Below are 17,156 nucleotides of genomic sequence, written 5' to 3'. Positions count from 1 at the left end.
TTTTAGTTTTGGTTTCAAAAAGTGTCACTTTCGCCCCCCCCCCCCCCCTTTGAATTAAAACTTCTCTTACAGATGCCTATAATTTTTTTTTTGAGACGCCGTTGCTTTCTGAACTATCATGATGCATCTATTCTACACTAAACGTAGTTATTCCTACGATACTTTTTTTTAAATGCACATAAAGCTTTTGATTAATAATAACTGTATATTTCTATGTTAAAATATTCTTAATTGTGATTTTTGATCAGTTTCAATTATTTTATCTTATATTGATTTAACTAAAATATTATTTTATTTGTATCAAAAATATAATTCCCATTAAAAAATGTCGCATAGATTTTTCATCTGAATAAAGAGTCTTTGACCTAATCTTTTCTACCCATAAAAAGTGATTTTTTTTATGGTTAATAAGCGAGAAAATTTATCTTCATTTAAAATTTAGAGGCCAAACATTTTTTATTTAGATGAAAAATCCTTAAAGGAACTTAGCAAGTAATACAACACTTTAACTGCTGAAAGACTGCCACAAGTAGACCCAATACCCCAATTTGAAGCCTTTAGCTTCAATAACTAAAAATTCTAGGCATTTCTAAATTACATTTTATCTACAATGAAAATTTTGAAATATTTCCATTGCTTATAAAAGAAATTAAATTACATCGCCTAGACACAAAATTATAACCTTATCTTCGTCAGAAGTAACTGATTACTTTTTTACAATAAAAACACCACTCTTATTCAAAATCTCTAAAAAAAAATCGGTTTAATTTGCGTTTGTAAGCGTAAAATCATATCGGAAAGAAATGAAACTAATATTGGCTCAGCTGTGATTGGTTGTTAAGATGATTCAGCCTTCTGATTAGCTGGTAATATTGTATAGGATCTACTTGTGGCAGTCTTTCAGCAGTCAGATCGGTGTATTACTTGCAGGGTTCCTTTAATATAAAAATACATACTTTATGCTATAAACTCGTATCTAGTTTATTATAATACATTGTGATTTAATCCAAAAAAATTTATTTTATTTTGGCATTTATAAAGATTTTGTTTTATTTTATATGGTGATATTGTAATACTTAAATTTATAAAAAAAAAATTGATTTATTTAACAAATGTAATAAGTTAAGAAATACAACCTAATTTTAAGGTGAAAATATTTGTATTTAAATTAATCAAATGTTGTATTTAATTTTCCTGGTGAAAACATGAGAAATTTGAAGTAAGGAATTCACACCAAAATAATATTAAGTACCTAATAAATATAACGTTTTTTTATTCGTTTGCTTAACAACTTTGGGGATTTTCAATGAATTTTGATTGGTTGATTTAATAAGTTAAGTGTTTATACGTTTCAACCAATTATTGTAATTTACAAAAGAGAAAATTTTGTGAATCATCATTGTCTTATCCCTTTAGATCCCTAGTTTTACATGATGTTTAATTTACTTCAAATTTCATTTGTTTTCTAGAACATAGTATACTATATTACAGTTATTGAAAAGAGATGCTTTATTATATGTATGTACATTAAATGAGATATTGAAGAACGCCAATAAAGGCTAAAGGCTAATAAAATAACACAAATAATTTTACATATGAAAGATAGATTGCGTAACGTTTGAAATAGTGTCTTAAATTTAATCAGCTTATTAACTTTGAAGCGTAGCTGTGCTAATTTTTGGGACATAATTGTACTCGTTTTCGATTAACAAGTTTTAAGCTATTTTGTGTTATTTTATGAACATTTGCACATTAATGACGTAATTGAACTCCTAAGCAAAATTGTTTACAAATTCTTCATTTAAACTTTGATATAAACATTTTTGTATAATATTCATTGCAGATTATAATTATATTATAATAAATTAAGCTTAGTAGCGAAGCTACTACAAAAAAAATGGCGGTTGGCGGCGGACGAGATGTAAAATGTCGAATGTTGTTGGGTTACCCGGATGAATTTATGGATGCGGATTTGGCGGATTATTGCACCAGTAAGATTGGTGGCCTGCCGGATTGGCCGAATCCAGGTATAGTTATTTATCGCATCGTGTTATAAACACTAAACAGCTTTCCGCGGATATAAAAATGTATAATTATAAGATAAAAACCAGTTTTGTTAACCCTGAAATGCTGAAGGCACGGGCTAGCAAAACTGGTTTAAATATTATGTTTATATATTTTTATATTCATAGAAAACCAAATATAATACGATACGTTACATGGTTTTTCAGTATAGCTTAGAACCGGTTATAATCCAGCAGATAATAATCGTTTTCGAAGCCATACTGGAAAAGATACCTATTGTATAAACTAAAAAGGAAAAACTTATGTTTTGACAAAATATGTAAATAAATCAGTGATTAGTTTGTCTTCAGATGTTCAAATAGGCGGAAAAAAGGCTAAAATCAAAGGGTTTTAGTTATTCTTTTCTTTAGATTTGAGAGGGGGAGGGGTTAATGCAAATGGCACTTAAAATTCTAATTTCGATCTGAACTTTTGCATGAGTAATCCTTGGTAGGTCTATTTTCCCTAAATCGAACATAAAGTTGGAAAAGTTACGGCTGGCGGCTCCGCCGTTTAGCCGTTTTTTGCCTATTTTCAGGGTAAATTCATCATCAATTACGTAGGAATCAACTTTTTAAAACATATTTTTGGTTTAATTCATGCTAAATGATAGCAATAACCATCTTTAAAATTTCTAGTACCAACAGCTACCGTCTAGAACTGTTTGATAGCGTTTTGGAGTGGAAAAGAATATTATGTGGAGATAGGTTTCGTGACTAATTTGCAATATAGATATCCAAAAAAATGGCAAAACGGCTGAGCCGTTAGCCGTTACTTTTCCAACTTTTTGTTCGATTTAGGGAAAATAGACCTACCAAGGATTACTTGTGCAAAATTTCAGATGGAAATTCGAATTCTAAGTGCCATTTGCTCACTGATTACGAGATGGTTGCATTAACCCCCCCCCCCCCCCCCGGCCCCCCTTTCTTACTTGGGTTTTAAAATTTATTATTATTCTTCTATTACATCCTCCTAAAACAAAAGATTCCAACCTTTTCTTTTATTAAACTCAATTAAAAATTTATTCTTTTATGCTGGGTTGTATATTCTGCACAAGAAATATTTTTTCCCTCGCTGCAAAAAATATTTCATTCTCCCCCCCCCCCCTTTTTTGCAGATTTTTCAAATACTTCTCCATATGTTTGGTGTTTTTGGTCCGATTTTCAAAATTATTCTGGATGAAAGTATTAGTTGATGTTTTCAGTACACTTTTCATTATTGGTTGTATACAGCTGATATATTGCAAGAAGAAGATTTTTATGCCAATTTTAAAATTTTAATTGAAAATATTTATCTTTTCAGGAGATGTATCCTTGAGTCACCTAAACTGTGTACTATGTTCATCTAGCCTTGTCCTTATAACTCAAATATATGCACCATTAGATAATTCTATATATCATAGGTAGGTTATCATAAATATTTCTTTATAGTAGTGTCCTTATAACTCAAATATATGTGCACCATTAGATAATTTTTTTTATCATAGGTAGGTTATCATAAATCATAGTAAAGCTACTTTATAATTCACTTTGTCCGTCCGTTACATTGTTTTTTTCATTATTTATCGCGTTTTCTCTTTTGTCCATTTTTCAAGCCATGATTGTTTTATGCTTCGCTAGTTTTGGATGTAGTCATCCATTTTTTGTCTGTTTTTTTTGTAGTTTGTTTTCATATATAGTAGGGATGGGATACACAAGTATAAAATTTATTTTTAGTTGTTAATCCACTCTCTAATGCAAATAAATAATATTTTGTACACATTTTAAAGGGAAGTGAAAGAGTTTTTATGTTGCTACGCATAGTACCTACTTGTTTTTAAAAAAATGAAAACTACCTTGTGCTTTCTCTTTGATTTTTTTTTAGAGGGGAAAGATTAGATCTTTTGCTTCAGAAGGACGGTCGGACAGACATTATGCTATTATTATACAAACCAAGTAAAATTAATAATTATTTTAGGACTTTATACCTATTCTGTTGTGTTCAGCCCGCCTGTTGGAATGATACCAGGGCTTGGAAATGTTATAGGTAAATAATTTTTTTATATTTAAGTTGATTATCTTTAATGGAAACAGTAATGTCTTAGCTAATGAACAGGTGCTATCAATAATAATGATTATGTTGTCTATCTGTGCGGCTAATTTTTATTTAAGATATTAAGAAGAAATTTTTGGTGAAGATTCCTATGACTTTTTCACTTAGGTATAATCTATGCATTGTTTTTTGTTGATATTATGAGAGTAATTTTTTTCACTTGAATTTCAAGGATTCTATTACAGATATAAAGCTTAAATTTGTGGTGAAAATTCTATGACCTATGCAAATCTACTCTATACAATACATTGGTCCGTCTGTCTGTCAGTTACACTTAGAGTCTTTAATTTTAACATAGGAAATATGATCTACACGACTACTTTTTAAAGGTAAATGGTTTTTTTTTGTGAAGATTCTTATTACCGTCTATGTTAGTGCCTGAATTTAAACATTTTGATTTAGCTTTTGTTTTTTATTTATTTAGATCTGAAATAAAAGATGCAACATTGGAAACTAGTAAAACAACAACAACATCAACTGGGCCTGTTTTCTCTACTACAGATTGGTGTGAGGTACGGGATTCTTTTATTTGGGTCTTTTTCGTAATAAACTTATTTTTTATCAAAATGCCTGTAAACACTGTATAAAAACATTAGAATTTACAACAAAAAAAGACTTATTTTTAGAAAGCAACATTTTTAGTTGAAAAATGTATTTAGGTATGGGAGAGGCAATAGTGAGCTAAGAGGATTTCTTGGTAGTACAGATACTCTACAATTATCTTGAATGAATGAACGATAGTACCTAAAAGATTTAGGCTTGCATCTTAAATTATAAAACTAACAGATACCTACAAATTTTTTTTATTAAATATGCTACAAAATTTATCTATGAAACTTACATAGAATAAGAATTTAGAAACTAACAAATACTTTTAGCTTAAATTAGAAACAGTGATCTTTTGACTTAATAATTTAACAATAATGTCAATAAGTTAATTTTGTAATTTAAGAGGCAATCCTAAATTTTATGCTAACGTTCATTCATTCAAGATAATTGTAGAGTATCTGTACTACCAAGAAGTCCTCTCAGCTCACTATTGCCTCTCTCATACCTAAATACAAAAGATTGGGTCAATACGTTCACATTTACGAAGATTTTATTTTTAAATTAACTTTTTTACAAAAGTCCGGACTTTTGCTTGTCCGCGGATTAAACCTACAAAAATCCCGAATTTTGCCAACCCTGTCAATCAGGGTTTCAGATCCGGATCCGCAAGGATCCGCATATTTTTGAGTCCAAGGATCCGGATCCGGATCATTGGACTCAAAAAAATGCGGAAAAAATGGAAAAATCTACCTAAATTTATATAAAATCTCAGACATTCTCTTGATGAGAGCCAATCTTTAAGGTTTAGGTTCAGACTTGAAAATTAAAAGTATTTTTGACTTCGAGTTAAAGAATAAAATTTTGTTGAAAAATTTGTTGATTTTATTTTTATTGTCAAGGATCCGGAACCGGATCCGGTAGGATCCGGAACCGGATCCGGTAGGATCCGGAACCGGATCCGGTAGGATCCGGATCTGGATCCGCACTGACCAAATTTTGAGGATCCGGATCCGCATACAATCAATGCGGATCCGAAACCCTGCTGTCAATGGATGGTAAATATTGAGCGGGGTAATATGAGGGGGTTAACCCCCCCCCCCCCCTTTGGACGTTATGCCTAATGAATTAATTTTTAGGATGCGGATGATTGGGGTGACGAAGCCAATGATCCGAATGGAAATGTGTCAGTGTCCCTGTCCACCCCCTCCCCAGACTCTCCGCCACCACCCCCTGTTGTGGGGGCTGTCGGGGGCCTGGCAAGGAAAGTTCATAATCTTAATCTAGGTTTGTTGTTAAGTAGGGCAGCTACTCTATAATTTGGATACTTTGGCTTGTCCAACAATGAAGTAAAACAATAGAGGGGGTATTGGTTAAAAAAACTGTATGATTCCACCCCGTGACCCTGTGCCAAATTCCAATGGGGTCTTTGAATATCAGCTACAAAAGAGGAGAAAGCTTTTTGTTAGCAAACTATAAAGGTCCCCAACACTGGATCCAGGAAGTTGTTTGGGTTACACATCTATAATACTTGGTGCATTTATTTTAATGACATACTTACATTTCTAGAAAAGAGGGGGGGGGGGGCGAAAGTGACACTTTTTGAAACCAAAACTAAAAGTCAAAGGAACTCAACTAAAAAAAGAGTTACAGGTCTGACTTTTTGCATGGCAGTTGCTTTATAGGGGTACAATATGGAACTGTGAAGAAACGGCGTCGCAACAACCGAAAACCGCCGAGAAAAGCCAAAAAAAATTTCGGCGGGAAACTGCGGTTTTCGGCGGTTGCGCCGCCGTTTCTTCACAGTTCCATATTTTACCCCTATAAAGCAACTGCCATGCAAAATCTCAGACCTACATCTTGTAGAAAATAAGGGTATACAAATTCATAAATAAAACATCATTCATGATGATAAAAATAAGTTTATTAAAACTTGTGTATTAAGATTTCTGCAGTCTTAAAATAATTTTTTCTTATACTATTTAATTATTTACTTTGGCAATCGAAATAGAAAAATATTTTTAGAAATGTCTATTTAGTTATAAATAGATTTCTAAAAGGAAGCTTTCCTATAATAATCTCTGTAAGTTGGTATGTCTGGGACAAGGGGGGGGGGGGGGGAGGTCTGAAATTTGCGTAAACCTGGTATATAGGCTTTATCTTTGGACTTAGATGATAGGTTATTACAGATAAAATGATTCTTATATGATAAGTTTCAAGATTTTTTGGATAGGCCTCCAGGTTCCGGAGCTCCAGGCCTCCAGGTGGTCTCTGTACAGGTAAAAATGAAAAAGAAAAAAAAGTCAAGAGTTCGAGGTCAACTTATAAAACAAAATATGCATCTTTTTGAATGTTATTCACATATTTGAATGATTTATCTGTAATAACCTATCCTCTCAGTCCAAAGATAAAGCCTATATACCAGGTTTACGCAAATGTGTCAGAACTCTCCCCACCCCCCCTTGTATTTATGTGCAGTTTTAGAGTCAATATGTTCCTTTTAAGCAGTGACGTCCAAGGGAAGGGTAAAGTGGTGTTTTACCTCCCCCCCCCCCAAAAAAAAAAAAAAAAGTTTGGATGTCATCGCTTTTAAGTCTCGCAATATTAACTCCATGTCACATAAAATAATATAATCCTGATTTGTATTGTTTTCTGACACAAAATTTAGAGCTTGACAACTTTTTCAGTATGGCTGAGAATCGGTTCTAATCCAGCGGATATCAATCGATTTTAAAGCCATACACGAAAAGTTGTTAATTAATTTTTTTGGTAAAAACAACCTTATTGATTTTATTACCTACAACTTTAGAAGAATTTTTTTTAATTAAGAATTTTTTTCTAAATTGTTAATTGTAGTTTATTTGATTTGTTCTATAAATTTACGAAAAAGTAGGCATCTCATGATTATGATTTATCTTCGAATTTTAAGATGTTGTAATTAGGGTTGGGCCGGATACCGGATATCCTACTGATTTCTAATGCCGGATATCCGGTTCCGGCCGGATATCTGGCCAACGTTCGATATCCTGCAAATTACCGGATATCCGGCGTCAAAAATCAGCCGGATATCTTGTAACCGGATAGTTTTAATATCCGGTATCCGGCCGGATATTGAAAATGGCCGGATATCCGGCCCAACCCTAGTTGTAATCCTTGTTTATAAATAATCAGAAAATTTGAGTTTTGTATCTGGTTATTTATAGGTTTATTTTGGATGAGTTTCTAAATAACAGACTTACACAACTTAGAATAACATTCAAAGTTTTCTTTATAAGCAGATACATACCTACGCAACAAGGAGTCAACTTAGAATTTCACCCATTTGATATTATAACAATCACTAGCGGCTACTTTCAATTTTAGCTTTATGAAGAAAAAGTTAAAAACTTAAAGTGGTGTGTTTTTTTTCCTTAAAAGGAGAACCATAATGGTCCAGTGGTTAGCAAGATAGCAAGCATTAGACAAACACACAGACATTCAAATATCCTATTACTTATATGTACGGATTATATAGATAAGGTTAATTAAAGTTAGGTTAGGTGTATTTAGTCTTCCCATGAGGGCTTGAGTGTAGTTAGTGGGCGGAATTCAGAATGAATGGAATTCCAAAGGAACAACATGAAGGACTAAAGAAAAAAAGTTTAAAAGTAGTTGTACAAGTACAGCATTCACCTTTTATGTAGGATAACTTGTTTGATGGACAGTAATAAAATGCCATTTATCGAAGTCGTGCGCGGTCATACGCATCGTCGAAAGTGTTCGCAAATTTATTTCGCGATTTTATTTACTTATTTCTTCGATAAGAACAAAAGCGATGCTTGCACGATTATCTAATTTACTATGATATTATGAATTTTTCTCGTATTCATTCGAATCCGGTGGATAGAAACTGGTTCTCGTACATACTTAAAAACTATGTCTAGCATCGTATTATATCCAGCTTTCTACGAATTTAAAAATGTACTATCATAAGAGTAAAACCAGTTCTATATCTGTGGAAAGCTGTATACGCTGCGAGAAATAACTATTCTCAAATCGCGAAAACTTATATCTGAAATTTGCGTCGTCCTCTCAATATTGCGTATGACCGCGTACGACTTTGAGAAACAGCATTTTATTAATGTCCATCAACTTGTTTCACTTAGTTTTCCTGAAAGAGGTAACAAGGTGACCAGCAATCACACTGATACCTAGGTATCTAATGTACAATGGCCGATAAATTAGTCCCAATGATTGTACACATTATTATCCCTTTTGTAGATTAAATTGAGTGGTTGAAACGTTTAAACACTCAACATAATTAACTAACCAATAAAAATACACTAAAGTCTCCAAAGTTGCAAAACCAATGAATAAGAAAACGTTATTATAAAACTTTGGGGACAAGTGTAATAAACAGTCAATTAATTGTCCCCTCTCTCTCTCTCTCTGCTGAAACCCCTCCCCCTCCCCTTTTTCCAATGAAAATAAACTTATTTTTACTTCTAATTGGCTGACTGAAGGTATAAATGTAAGGTATTATTGACGGTACCTGCCAAATGTTGGCTAATATTCACTTTAAACTTTGCTGTTCAGTATTCATTTTTATAAGTTATTTGATTGTAATGCTGCGCTACTAATGGGCACAATTGTCCTTGTTAGTGCTATTTTTGTTGTTTTACATAAAGATAAAGTTAAGCAGCTAACAAGATTGGAGAAGACAGTTACATATTCTCATGAGACTGATTTTTTACTATTAGGGTTGGGCTGGGCCGGATATCCGGATGATTTCTAATGCCGAATATCTGGTATCCGGCCGCATATCTGGCCAACACCGGATATCCGGCCAGAAACCCGGATATACGGCATAGGAAATAAGTCGGATATCCTGTATCCGGATAGTTTCAATATCCGGTATCCGGCCGAATATTGAAAATGGACGGATATCCGGCCAAACATGATCTTCGGCCCAACCCTATTTACTAAGTTTTGTACTACTCGCTAATAGCCTTCAATAAAAGTATAAATATAGACAGTTTAAAATAATATTTGTCCAAAGTTTTGTACTACAAACTAATAGCCTTCAATTGAAGATACCTAGACAGTTTAAAATAAAGTTTTTATGTTCAAAAAAATAATAGTTATTTATCCGTATCATTGACAGCTTTCTGCGGATATTGAAATGGAAAATATATTATTTTTATTTCAATATATGTAGAAAATTGTCTGTAAAAAGATCGATGCTATTCATTATTTTCAGTATGGCTAAGAACCGGTTCCAGTCCAGCGGATATTAATATTGGAAATATTATTGTAGGTGGCAAAGGTGATCCGAATGCTAACTCTGGAAATGTAAACTCTGATGCAGATATAACTACCACTGATAGTGTTCTTGGTCTTGGTCAAGATGTCACTGCCGAAGTTGAAAAGGTATTTTTAGTAGATTTTTTTCTGTCATTCAAGATAGACGCCTCATTTTTTAAGCCAGTTTCCTTATAACAATGAGCATTTTTAAACATTTCCCCCCATTATTTTTATTCTTTAAGAAAACATCTGCTTTTTGATCCCCTTGTCTGTATTATTATCCTTGATTTTCTTGTGCTTCGCTACTTATGGATGTTTTCATTCTTGTTTTCTTTTCTTTTCTGCAGATGCAAATTATCACTCTATTTTGGTTCTTTGACAGTTAATGTTTGGATAAACAGTTACACAAATTAATTCCAGCGGCTGCGCCCGAGCCTCTAGGGGCCATAAACCACAACAAGATTTATATAAAGCTTTTCCTAAAAGCATAACTCAATAGAACCAGCTAATTCCTTCAGAAAAAAAAACATTACTAGGTATTTTTAATGAATATTCTGGGTTGTTAGCAGAGTTATGAATTTAGGATGCTGAACTTGAAGGATTTGTGAGCGTTGATATGCCAGCAGTTGATGTTTCTCATGTTCCAGGTAAATATTTGTGAGCACTCAGGGTACTGTTTAATATTTGTGAACGCTCATAATATTGTTCCGTTTTCTGAGATAAACAAGGATGACAACATCCATGAGTAGCAAAGCCCGTCAGAAATCATAAATGGGAATACACACTGACAAGATAATTTAAAGAGCATTTATAAACAAAAGAATAGATTTATTGCAGAAAAAATAACGAACTCTTTCTCATTAATTATTCTATATCCTGATATTTATATTATGTAGCAAGACCGACAGACCTACGGACAAAGTAAATTGCATACTTGCTGCGTATGGGTTTGGATGTAGTGAATCTTCTTGTAAAAAATCAGCCGTCTGTCTTTAATAGAGAAGATAAGAAAACACACATTTTCTCCATAGCGTTACGGACGGACGGATGACAGTCGAAGTGAATTGTAGAGCATAAACGAATGGAGAGAAAAAAAATGATTTTAGTTACATGAATATTTAGACGGACTCATGTTATTATAGTATATCTCCGCTACTGATGTAAAGTTACAAAACAAACATAAATTTTTAGGGCTTTTTGAGCGTAAGAATGCAGATATTCCCCGTACGGGGGTCGTGATAACCCCCCTGTATGTTTGGGTGTCAGAAGAACAAGATACCCCGCGGGCCTCACAACATGAGCTCAGCCTAACCAAGCAATATAAGGTAACATTACAATTTTTTTTATAAGCATAGTTACAGGGAATAGTAGCTTTCACAATTTTGCGTAAAGTTGTCAGTAAGATTCAAGTCAAAGGCGCTTATTAAGTCTAATTGTTCTTAATGTTGACCAAACGCATAGTATAATCAAACGCATATATAAAAACAGTTTGACCTATTAAGCGTCTTTGGTTGGAATCTTACTCACAACTTTAGGTACGTAATATTGTGAAAGCTATTATTTCCTTTCTGGAAAATTACTTCTAATAAAGAAAATATTACAGTAACCCATTTTTAAACTCAGAAGTTTCCATTTGAATTGTTTTTCAATCCGTCGAAGTTTTGGGTCGGATACAAATTCTTACAAAAATCCGCCGAAAAAAAGCGGATTAATCCGCGAATTGTGGATTCCTGTTTTTTTTGCGGATTGCGAATTCTAGCATTAATGTTAAAGGAAATTTTATAAATAAAAAAGGGATTAAATTTTACTGGGTATTAAGAAGAATCTAAAGTAGATTTTTTTCGTATTTTCACATTAGCTTTTCTCCAATTTTAGCCCCTACAGCGGCCATTTTCTAACCCATACTTAACCTTATCTAACCTAGAATAAGCATAAAAAGCTTCTTTGCAAATAAAATACAAAAAACGTAAATTCCTGTTGACTTCCAGCATAGCCAAACAGTTTTCTTCATATTAGTACCTACCTAATAATTAAAATTTTATAAGTAGAAAAATTATTTTAATAGCTGCAAAAGTCATAAAAATTAACAATCCGAATCCGCAATTTAAATTCCGGATTGTGGATTCGGATAAATTGGGCAGTTTTTCGGATTCAGATTGACAACCATAGTTTATATTATCCATTATCTTATCCCTGATGTATAATCTAGGTAGAAGAATGCAATAGTACGGATGGAGGGGCGGGTATTGACCAATGTTATGAGAAAACTTTACCCCTCCACGGCGATGAATTATCACACAAATTTATATCCACTATTCAAAGGAATCCAGGTATTAATACTTATAGAAGCAGCGCAGCTACTCGTTACGTATTCAATCGTACATCCGTTATCTGTTGTTGGCCGTTTAAATAATTTTGTAACGTATATGCATGTCTATTGACAGATTTCAAAAAGTAGTATAAAATCAAAAGGACCTCTTTAAATCTTCCCTGAAAAAGGAGAACTAAATCGGTTTACTGGTTAGCAAGATCTTATCAGACAAAACAAAAAATCCCCCTACTCCCCCCCCCCCCTTCAGGGTTGGCATTAAAAAAACCACTTTGTTTAAACAAAAAAAAAACAAGCTTAAAAAAAAAAACTAAAAAAAAACAAGTTGGGGATAGTTTAAAAAAAAATATTTATACATAGGCCTATCTTTCCAGTTATATCTTTTTATAATGTAAATAATACAGTAAATAAGTGTCAAAAACCTAAATACCTGATATAAAATTCTTTTAATAGTTTAAATCTTGTACTTTGGTGATTATATCTAATAGCAAACGGTTTAAACAAAAAAAAAGTGGTTTGTTCTTTTTTTAAAAAAACCTGCACCCCGCCCCCCCCCCCCCCCCACCAAAATAAAAGTTATATATTTTTTTTAAAAACTAAGATAAAAACTTGGGTAATGGTATTCAACTTCCCCCCTCCTTAAGTGACCCTAGAGGCCTCTAGGGGGCGTAACTGCTGGTACTTAGATAATTTAATTTTCCTTTTACATCCAATTTTTATAAATGTTGTATTTTGAACATATGATATTGAACATTTTTACCATGCTGTTGACAACATTTATCAGAGAAACAAATTTAATATTAAACAAGGATAATTATATCCATAAGTAGAACACCAATAACAAGCTGATTGAGAAAAAATGGAACAGCAAAGTTAATTTAAGTTTTTATATATTACTATTGGATACGCCCCTAGAGGCCTTTTTTTGTTTGTGGGGGGTCGACAACACCCTCCCTGCTCTAATTTTTAATTTTAGTCGAGTCGTAATTTTAACTACCCCCAAAAAAGTTATAAACCTTCAATGGACATATGAGAAGCTACCCTGTAAAGGTGAACCATATCGGTTTAGCGGTTAGCGAGATCCTTCTGTACAAACAGACAGACAAACAAACATCCTGATTCTTTATTATAAGGTAAACAATGCCTACTCTGTATTAGATTATATAATAGGTGCTACTTTCCTCTAGGGGCACTTAAGGTGTGAGGGGGAAAAGTGGAACCCAACCCCTCATTTTGATTTGAATTTTAAAAAGAAAAGTATAAAAAGATATTTTATGTGAGAAGCTTCACTGTAAAGTAGAACTATATACATCGGGTCAGAGGTTAGCGAGATCCTTAGCTACAGACAAAAACCTTAATACTTTATAAAAGTGGATATATTTTAGGAAATTGTCAAAGACAAATGTACGTCGTAGACAAACACATTGTTATTATTGAGTAGCTGCACTACGATAAAGCATAACATAATTTATCTCAAAACAATGTTTTGCTTTTTTTATCAGTGACGAAATACTCTTTAAACTTTATGTTTCACTACTTTTAGCTAACAAACTATTATTTTATATCAATTCGAACATTTGGACTGTAAATTTTTATATTCTCATAATCTTATTCGTTGTTTTTACATCTTTGGATTTTTTTTATTAAGTTTTGATTGGTTCCAAACTAGTGGTTTCCAAACTTTTTAAATAATTTAAATCTACAGAATGGGTTATTTTGTTGATCATTATGGGGGATGTAATCAATTGTCCATTGTCTTATCCCATAAAATCTTTGTTTATAAAATACGTTGTTCGTTTTTAATTCACAAGACTATTGCCTTGATCGGATTTTTTATGTCAAATTTTATGCTTAATAATGGGGGTCATTTTTTACCCTTTTTAAAAAAAAAATTGGTGCAAGCTTTTATTAAAATCCTCTTATTAAGTCTAACTGTTCTTAATGTTGACCAAACGCATCGTATAAATAAACGCATATTTAAGAACAGTTTGAACCAATAAGCGCGTTTGACTAGAAGCTTGCACCCAATTTTACGGAAAATACGCGGAAAAAATGTTTCCCTTTAACAAAGATTCCATCGACTACGAGTATCTACTCTACGGGTGTTAGTGAAACATGATTCAATAAGATAAAAGATGTATAACATTAACCAACTATTGAAAAGCTTATTTTGTCCGTCAGTTTTGTCTTAAAATGTAATCTTATCTACTTATTATTTTTGTCATCATTGTTTAACCCTAAAAGATTAGGTCCCCGACGAGTTCAGAATCGAAAGGGGGGGGGGGGGGGGCGAAAATTTCCACATATACCTATGGGAAAATGGAAATTGCAAATAAATATTCTACATTCATGATAGGTTATATAAATGGTGTGTAGCAGTTCTGAAACTTAATGACCCCAAAAAAAAAACTGAATGTAAATCATGAAAATCTTCAAAGGAGGCTATTTTATTTATCATAATTGGGGAATATATTGATTTATCTTCCATTGTCCTATACCTTTATCTCTGGTACATACAAACCTCCAATATACGAATTCCATGTTTATGTTTTTTACAGAAAGAGACATCTATGTACCTAGTTTTTCTGTTTCTTTAGTGTTTACTCTACTACAAACAGCTGCATCTCATGCCAGAAAAATGGTCTAATACCATCCCAATATGAAAATTATAACTATAACAAACCAGCCATTTCCGAGATCTTACTATTAAATATTGATATTTATGTACATGATCGTCCTTGAAATATATTTATTGTACGTAGAACAAATAAGAGAAGATTTATTACTTTTCATTCATGTCAAAAAACTTTTTTGATTGTAAAAGAAAGAAAAATACTTTCAGGGCCCCTCTCCACAGTTTCCATCCCCCTCTTAAGGGGTGTTTTATTTATCTTATATATTTTGTAACATAGCTACTCTTCAAGTTGATTTGCATACCGTAGACCATTAGATGGTTGAGATTTATACCAAATTTTAAATATTTTTGCAATTTTCTTAGAGGATAGCGCCATTGGACTCTAAATTGAAATGGTGTCAAAAGTAATTTATATAAACACGTTTTCTCATTTGTTGGCTTAAAAATCAAAATTTTAAACTAACAATTTTAATCTACATAAGGCCATAGGGTTTTGTTTATCATCATTGGGAATGTACATCAATTGCTTTTCACAGGTCCAGTGATGGTTTATAACTATTTTGGGGGAATAGTACTATACTGCCACCCTAACATTAAAAATTGCCCTATTAAAACTGACCCAGCTTAATTTGCTTGATTAACTTCATTAAGAGACAAAATCAATTGAAAATGATTGCTAAAATCGAAATATATCTTCATTTTTTAGAATAGTGTATTTTTTTACAATAGGTTATGTGCTATGTGCTAATGTCGTATGGGTGAGTTGCACCTGGACTGAACAGTCAACTTGTCAACTCAAGGCCAGACTCTTGGTCCTTCACCTCATACCCGTAGTACAGTACATTACAGACAACCAACTCTCTGTGATGCACGACCTTTGTCTGAGAAGTCCTAACTGTGCATGGTAACGAGTTGCGCCTGTTTTGGGCCAAGGCATTCCCCCCACTCTAACTATTTACGTCGCGCATCTGACATAGTAGCAGTGGGAACCATTTTTACCGTCTTTAGTTATGACGCGGTGTCGGACCGAGATTCGAACCTAACACCTTCCCGACGACGAGCGGATGCGCTACGTGTTTCTTCTTTTAGCCCAGTGCTATCAACCATGATCATCATCTATTGCCAGGTTGAGGAATCTGGCGGTTGCTGGAGGATTTTTCCAAAGGTCTCGGACTGTGAGGCTAGTTGGGTTATTGTGACAGTTGAATAGGTGTTCTGTCGTATGAGAGCTGTCGCAGTTAGGACATTTATCTGCGACTGTTCCAGTTTTATCTACACGGGCCTTGAAACTGTTTAGATAAACACTGTAACCTGATCGAAGTTGAGATAAGGTGGATCTTGTGAAACGAGGAAGGGCCTTCTCAGTTTTATTAATTTCAGGCGGGCGGGTTCTAAGGACCTTGTTAGGTTCGTTGTTGCGAATCACAGTTTTAACTGTGTTTGTGTGGATTTTCTTGAGTTTTACTTTATAGTCATTCTCAGAGAGATTAGGATATGATAAATCCTTTATCTCCCCTCCGAATTTTGACTGTAAAGTCTCGTTCATCTGGCGTCCTGGGGCTGGAGCATTCAGGTCAATCCTGTTAGGGTGGTCTGGTTTTTGTGTTGCCAGCAAGAACTGCTTGCTTAACATCTCGCAATGAGGTCTCACTTGCATGACTTTTGTTTCTGTATGTAGATGGTCTAGATCAGTCATGATGTGACAACCTGTGGCAGATCTTAGAGCGGTGTTTTGAGCTGTTTGCAGTTCTTTCCAGGATGTGTCGCTGAGGGCCGGCGTCCAGATGGGGCAGCAATAGTTCAGTAAAGATTGGCCAGTGGCTTTATAGGTATTCACAATAGTTTCTTTGTCCTTTCCCCAGGAGGTTCCAGTGAGGGCCTTGAGGATGTTGTTCCTGGACTGGATGTTGGTTTTAAGATTCCTGGTGTGTTCTCTGAAGGACAACATGTTATCAAATGTGATACCTAGGATCTTTGGCTTCTTTACTGTGGGTACCTTCTCGCCAGCAATTTCAACGCCTAATTCTTCACTGCATTCATTGGAGAAAGTTGTGAAGAGAGTGGCGGAGGACTTGGAGGGCGAGATGAAGAGGTTTCTGCTCTTGAACCAGTTGTCCAGTGTGTTCAGATAAGAGTTAATTTCTGACACTACTGGTTTGATCTTGGGTCCAGAGTTCAGAATGTTACCATCATCGGCATAGGAAACCA

At 33.7% G+C, this 17,156-nt stretch overlaps 1 protein-coding gene across 7 annotated transcripts in view; it reads left to right on the top strand.

Moving 5' to 3' along the window:
• Nucleotides 1-30: 30 nt before the first annotated feature.
• trus (programmed cell death 2 like trus) overlaps nucleotides 31-17,156 on the top strand; it is a 25,933-nt gene continuing 8,807 nt past the window's right edge. For 4 of the 7 annotated variants that reach the window (XR_013881081.1, XR_013881079.1, XR_013881080.1 and 1 more), the window contains exons 1-10: nucleotides 31-1,219; nucleotides 1,470-2,027; nucleotides 3,367-3,466; nucleotides 4,021-4,089; nucleotides 4,580-4,667; nucleotides 5,841-5,988; nucleotides 9,998-10,110; nucleotides 10,568-10,631; nucleotides 11,176-11,309; nucleotides 12,194-12,314. Coding sequence is in view for 4 of the 7 variants with exons in the window: in XM_080166257.1 (XP_080022383.1) it covers nucleotides 1,898-2,027; nucleotides 3,367-3,466; nucleotides 4,021-4,089; nucleotides 4,580-4,667; nucleotides 5,841-5,988; nucleotides 9,998-10,110; nucleotides 10,568-10,631; nucleotides 11,176-11,309; nucleotides 12,194-12,314 (967 nt within the window). In the remaining 3 variants the exon portion in view is untranslated. The remainder of the gene's footprint in view (nucleotides 1,220-1,469; nucleotides 2,028-3,366; nucleotides 3,467-4,020; nucleotides 4,090-4,579; nucleotides 4,668-5,840; nucleotides 5,989-9,997; nucleotides 10,111-10,567; nucleotides 10,632-11,175; nucleotides 11,310-12,193; nucleotides 12,315-17,156) is intronic. The other 3 variants (XM_080166260.1, XM_080166259.1, XM_080166258.1) reach the window with 3 other exon arrangements.

This window comes from Acartia tonsa, chromosome 7, assembly GCF_053477335.1.
Source record: "Acartia tonsa isolate MP-2025a chromosome 7, ASM5347733v1, whole genome shotgun sequence".
Taxonomy (NCBI): domain Eukaryota; kingdom Metazoa; phylum Arthropoda; class Copepoda; order Calanoida; family Acartiidae; genus Acartia; species Acartia tonsa.
This window is presented reverse-complemented; position numbering and strand designations above follow the sequence as displayed.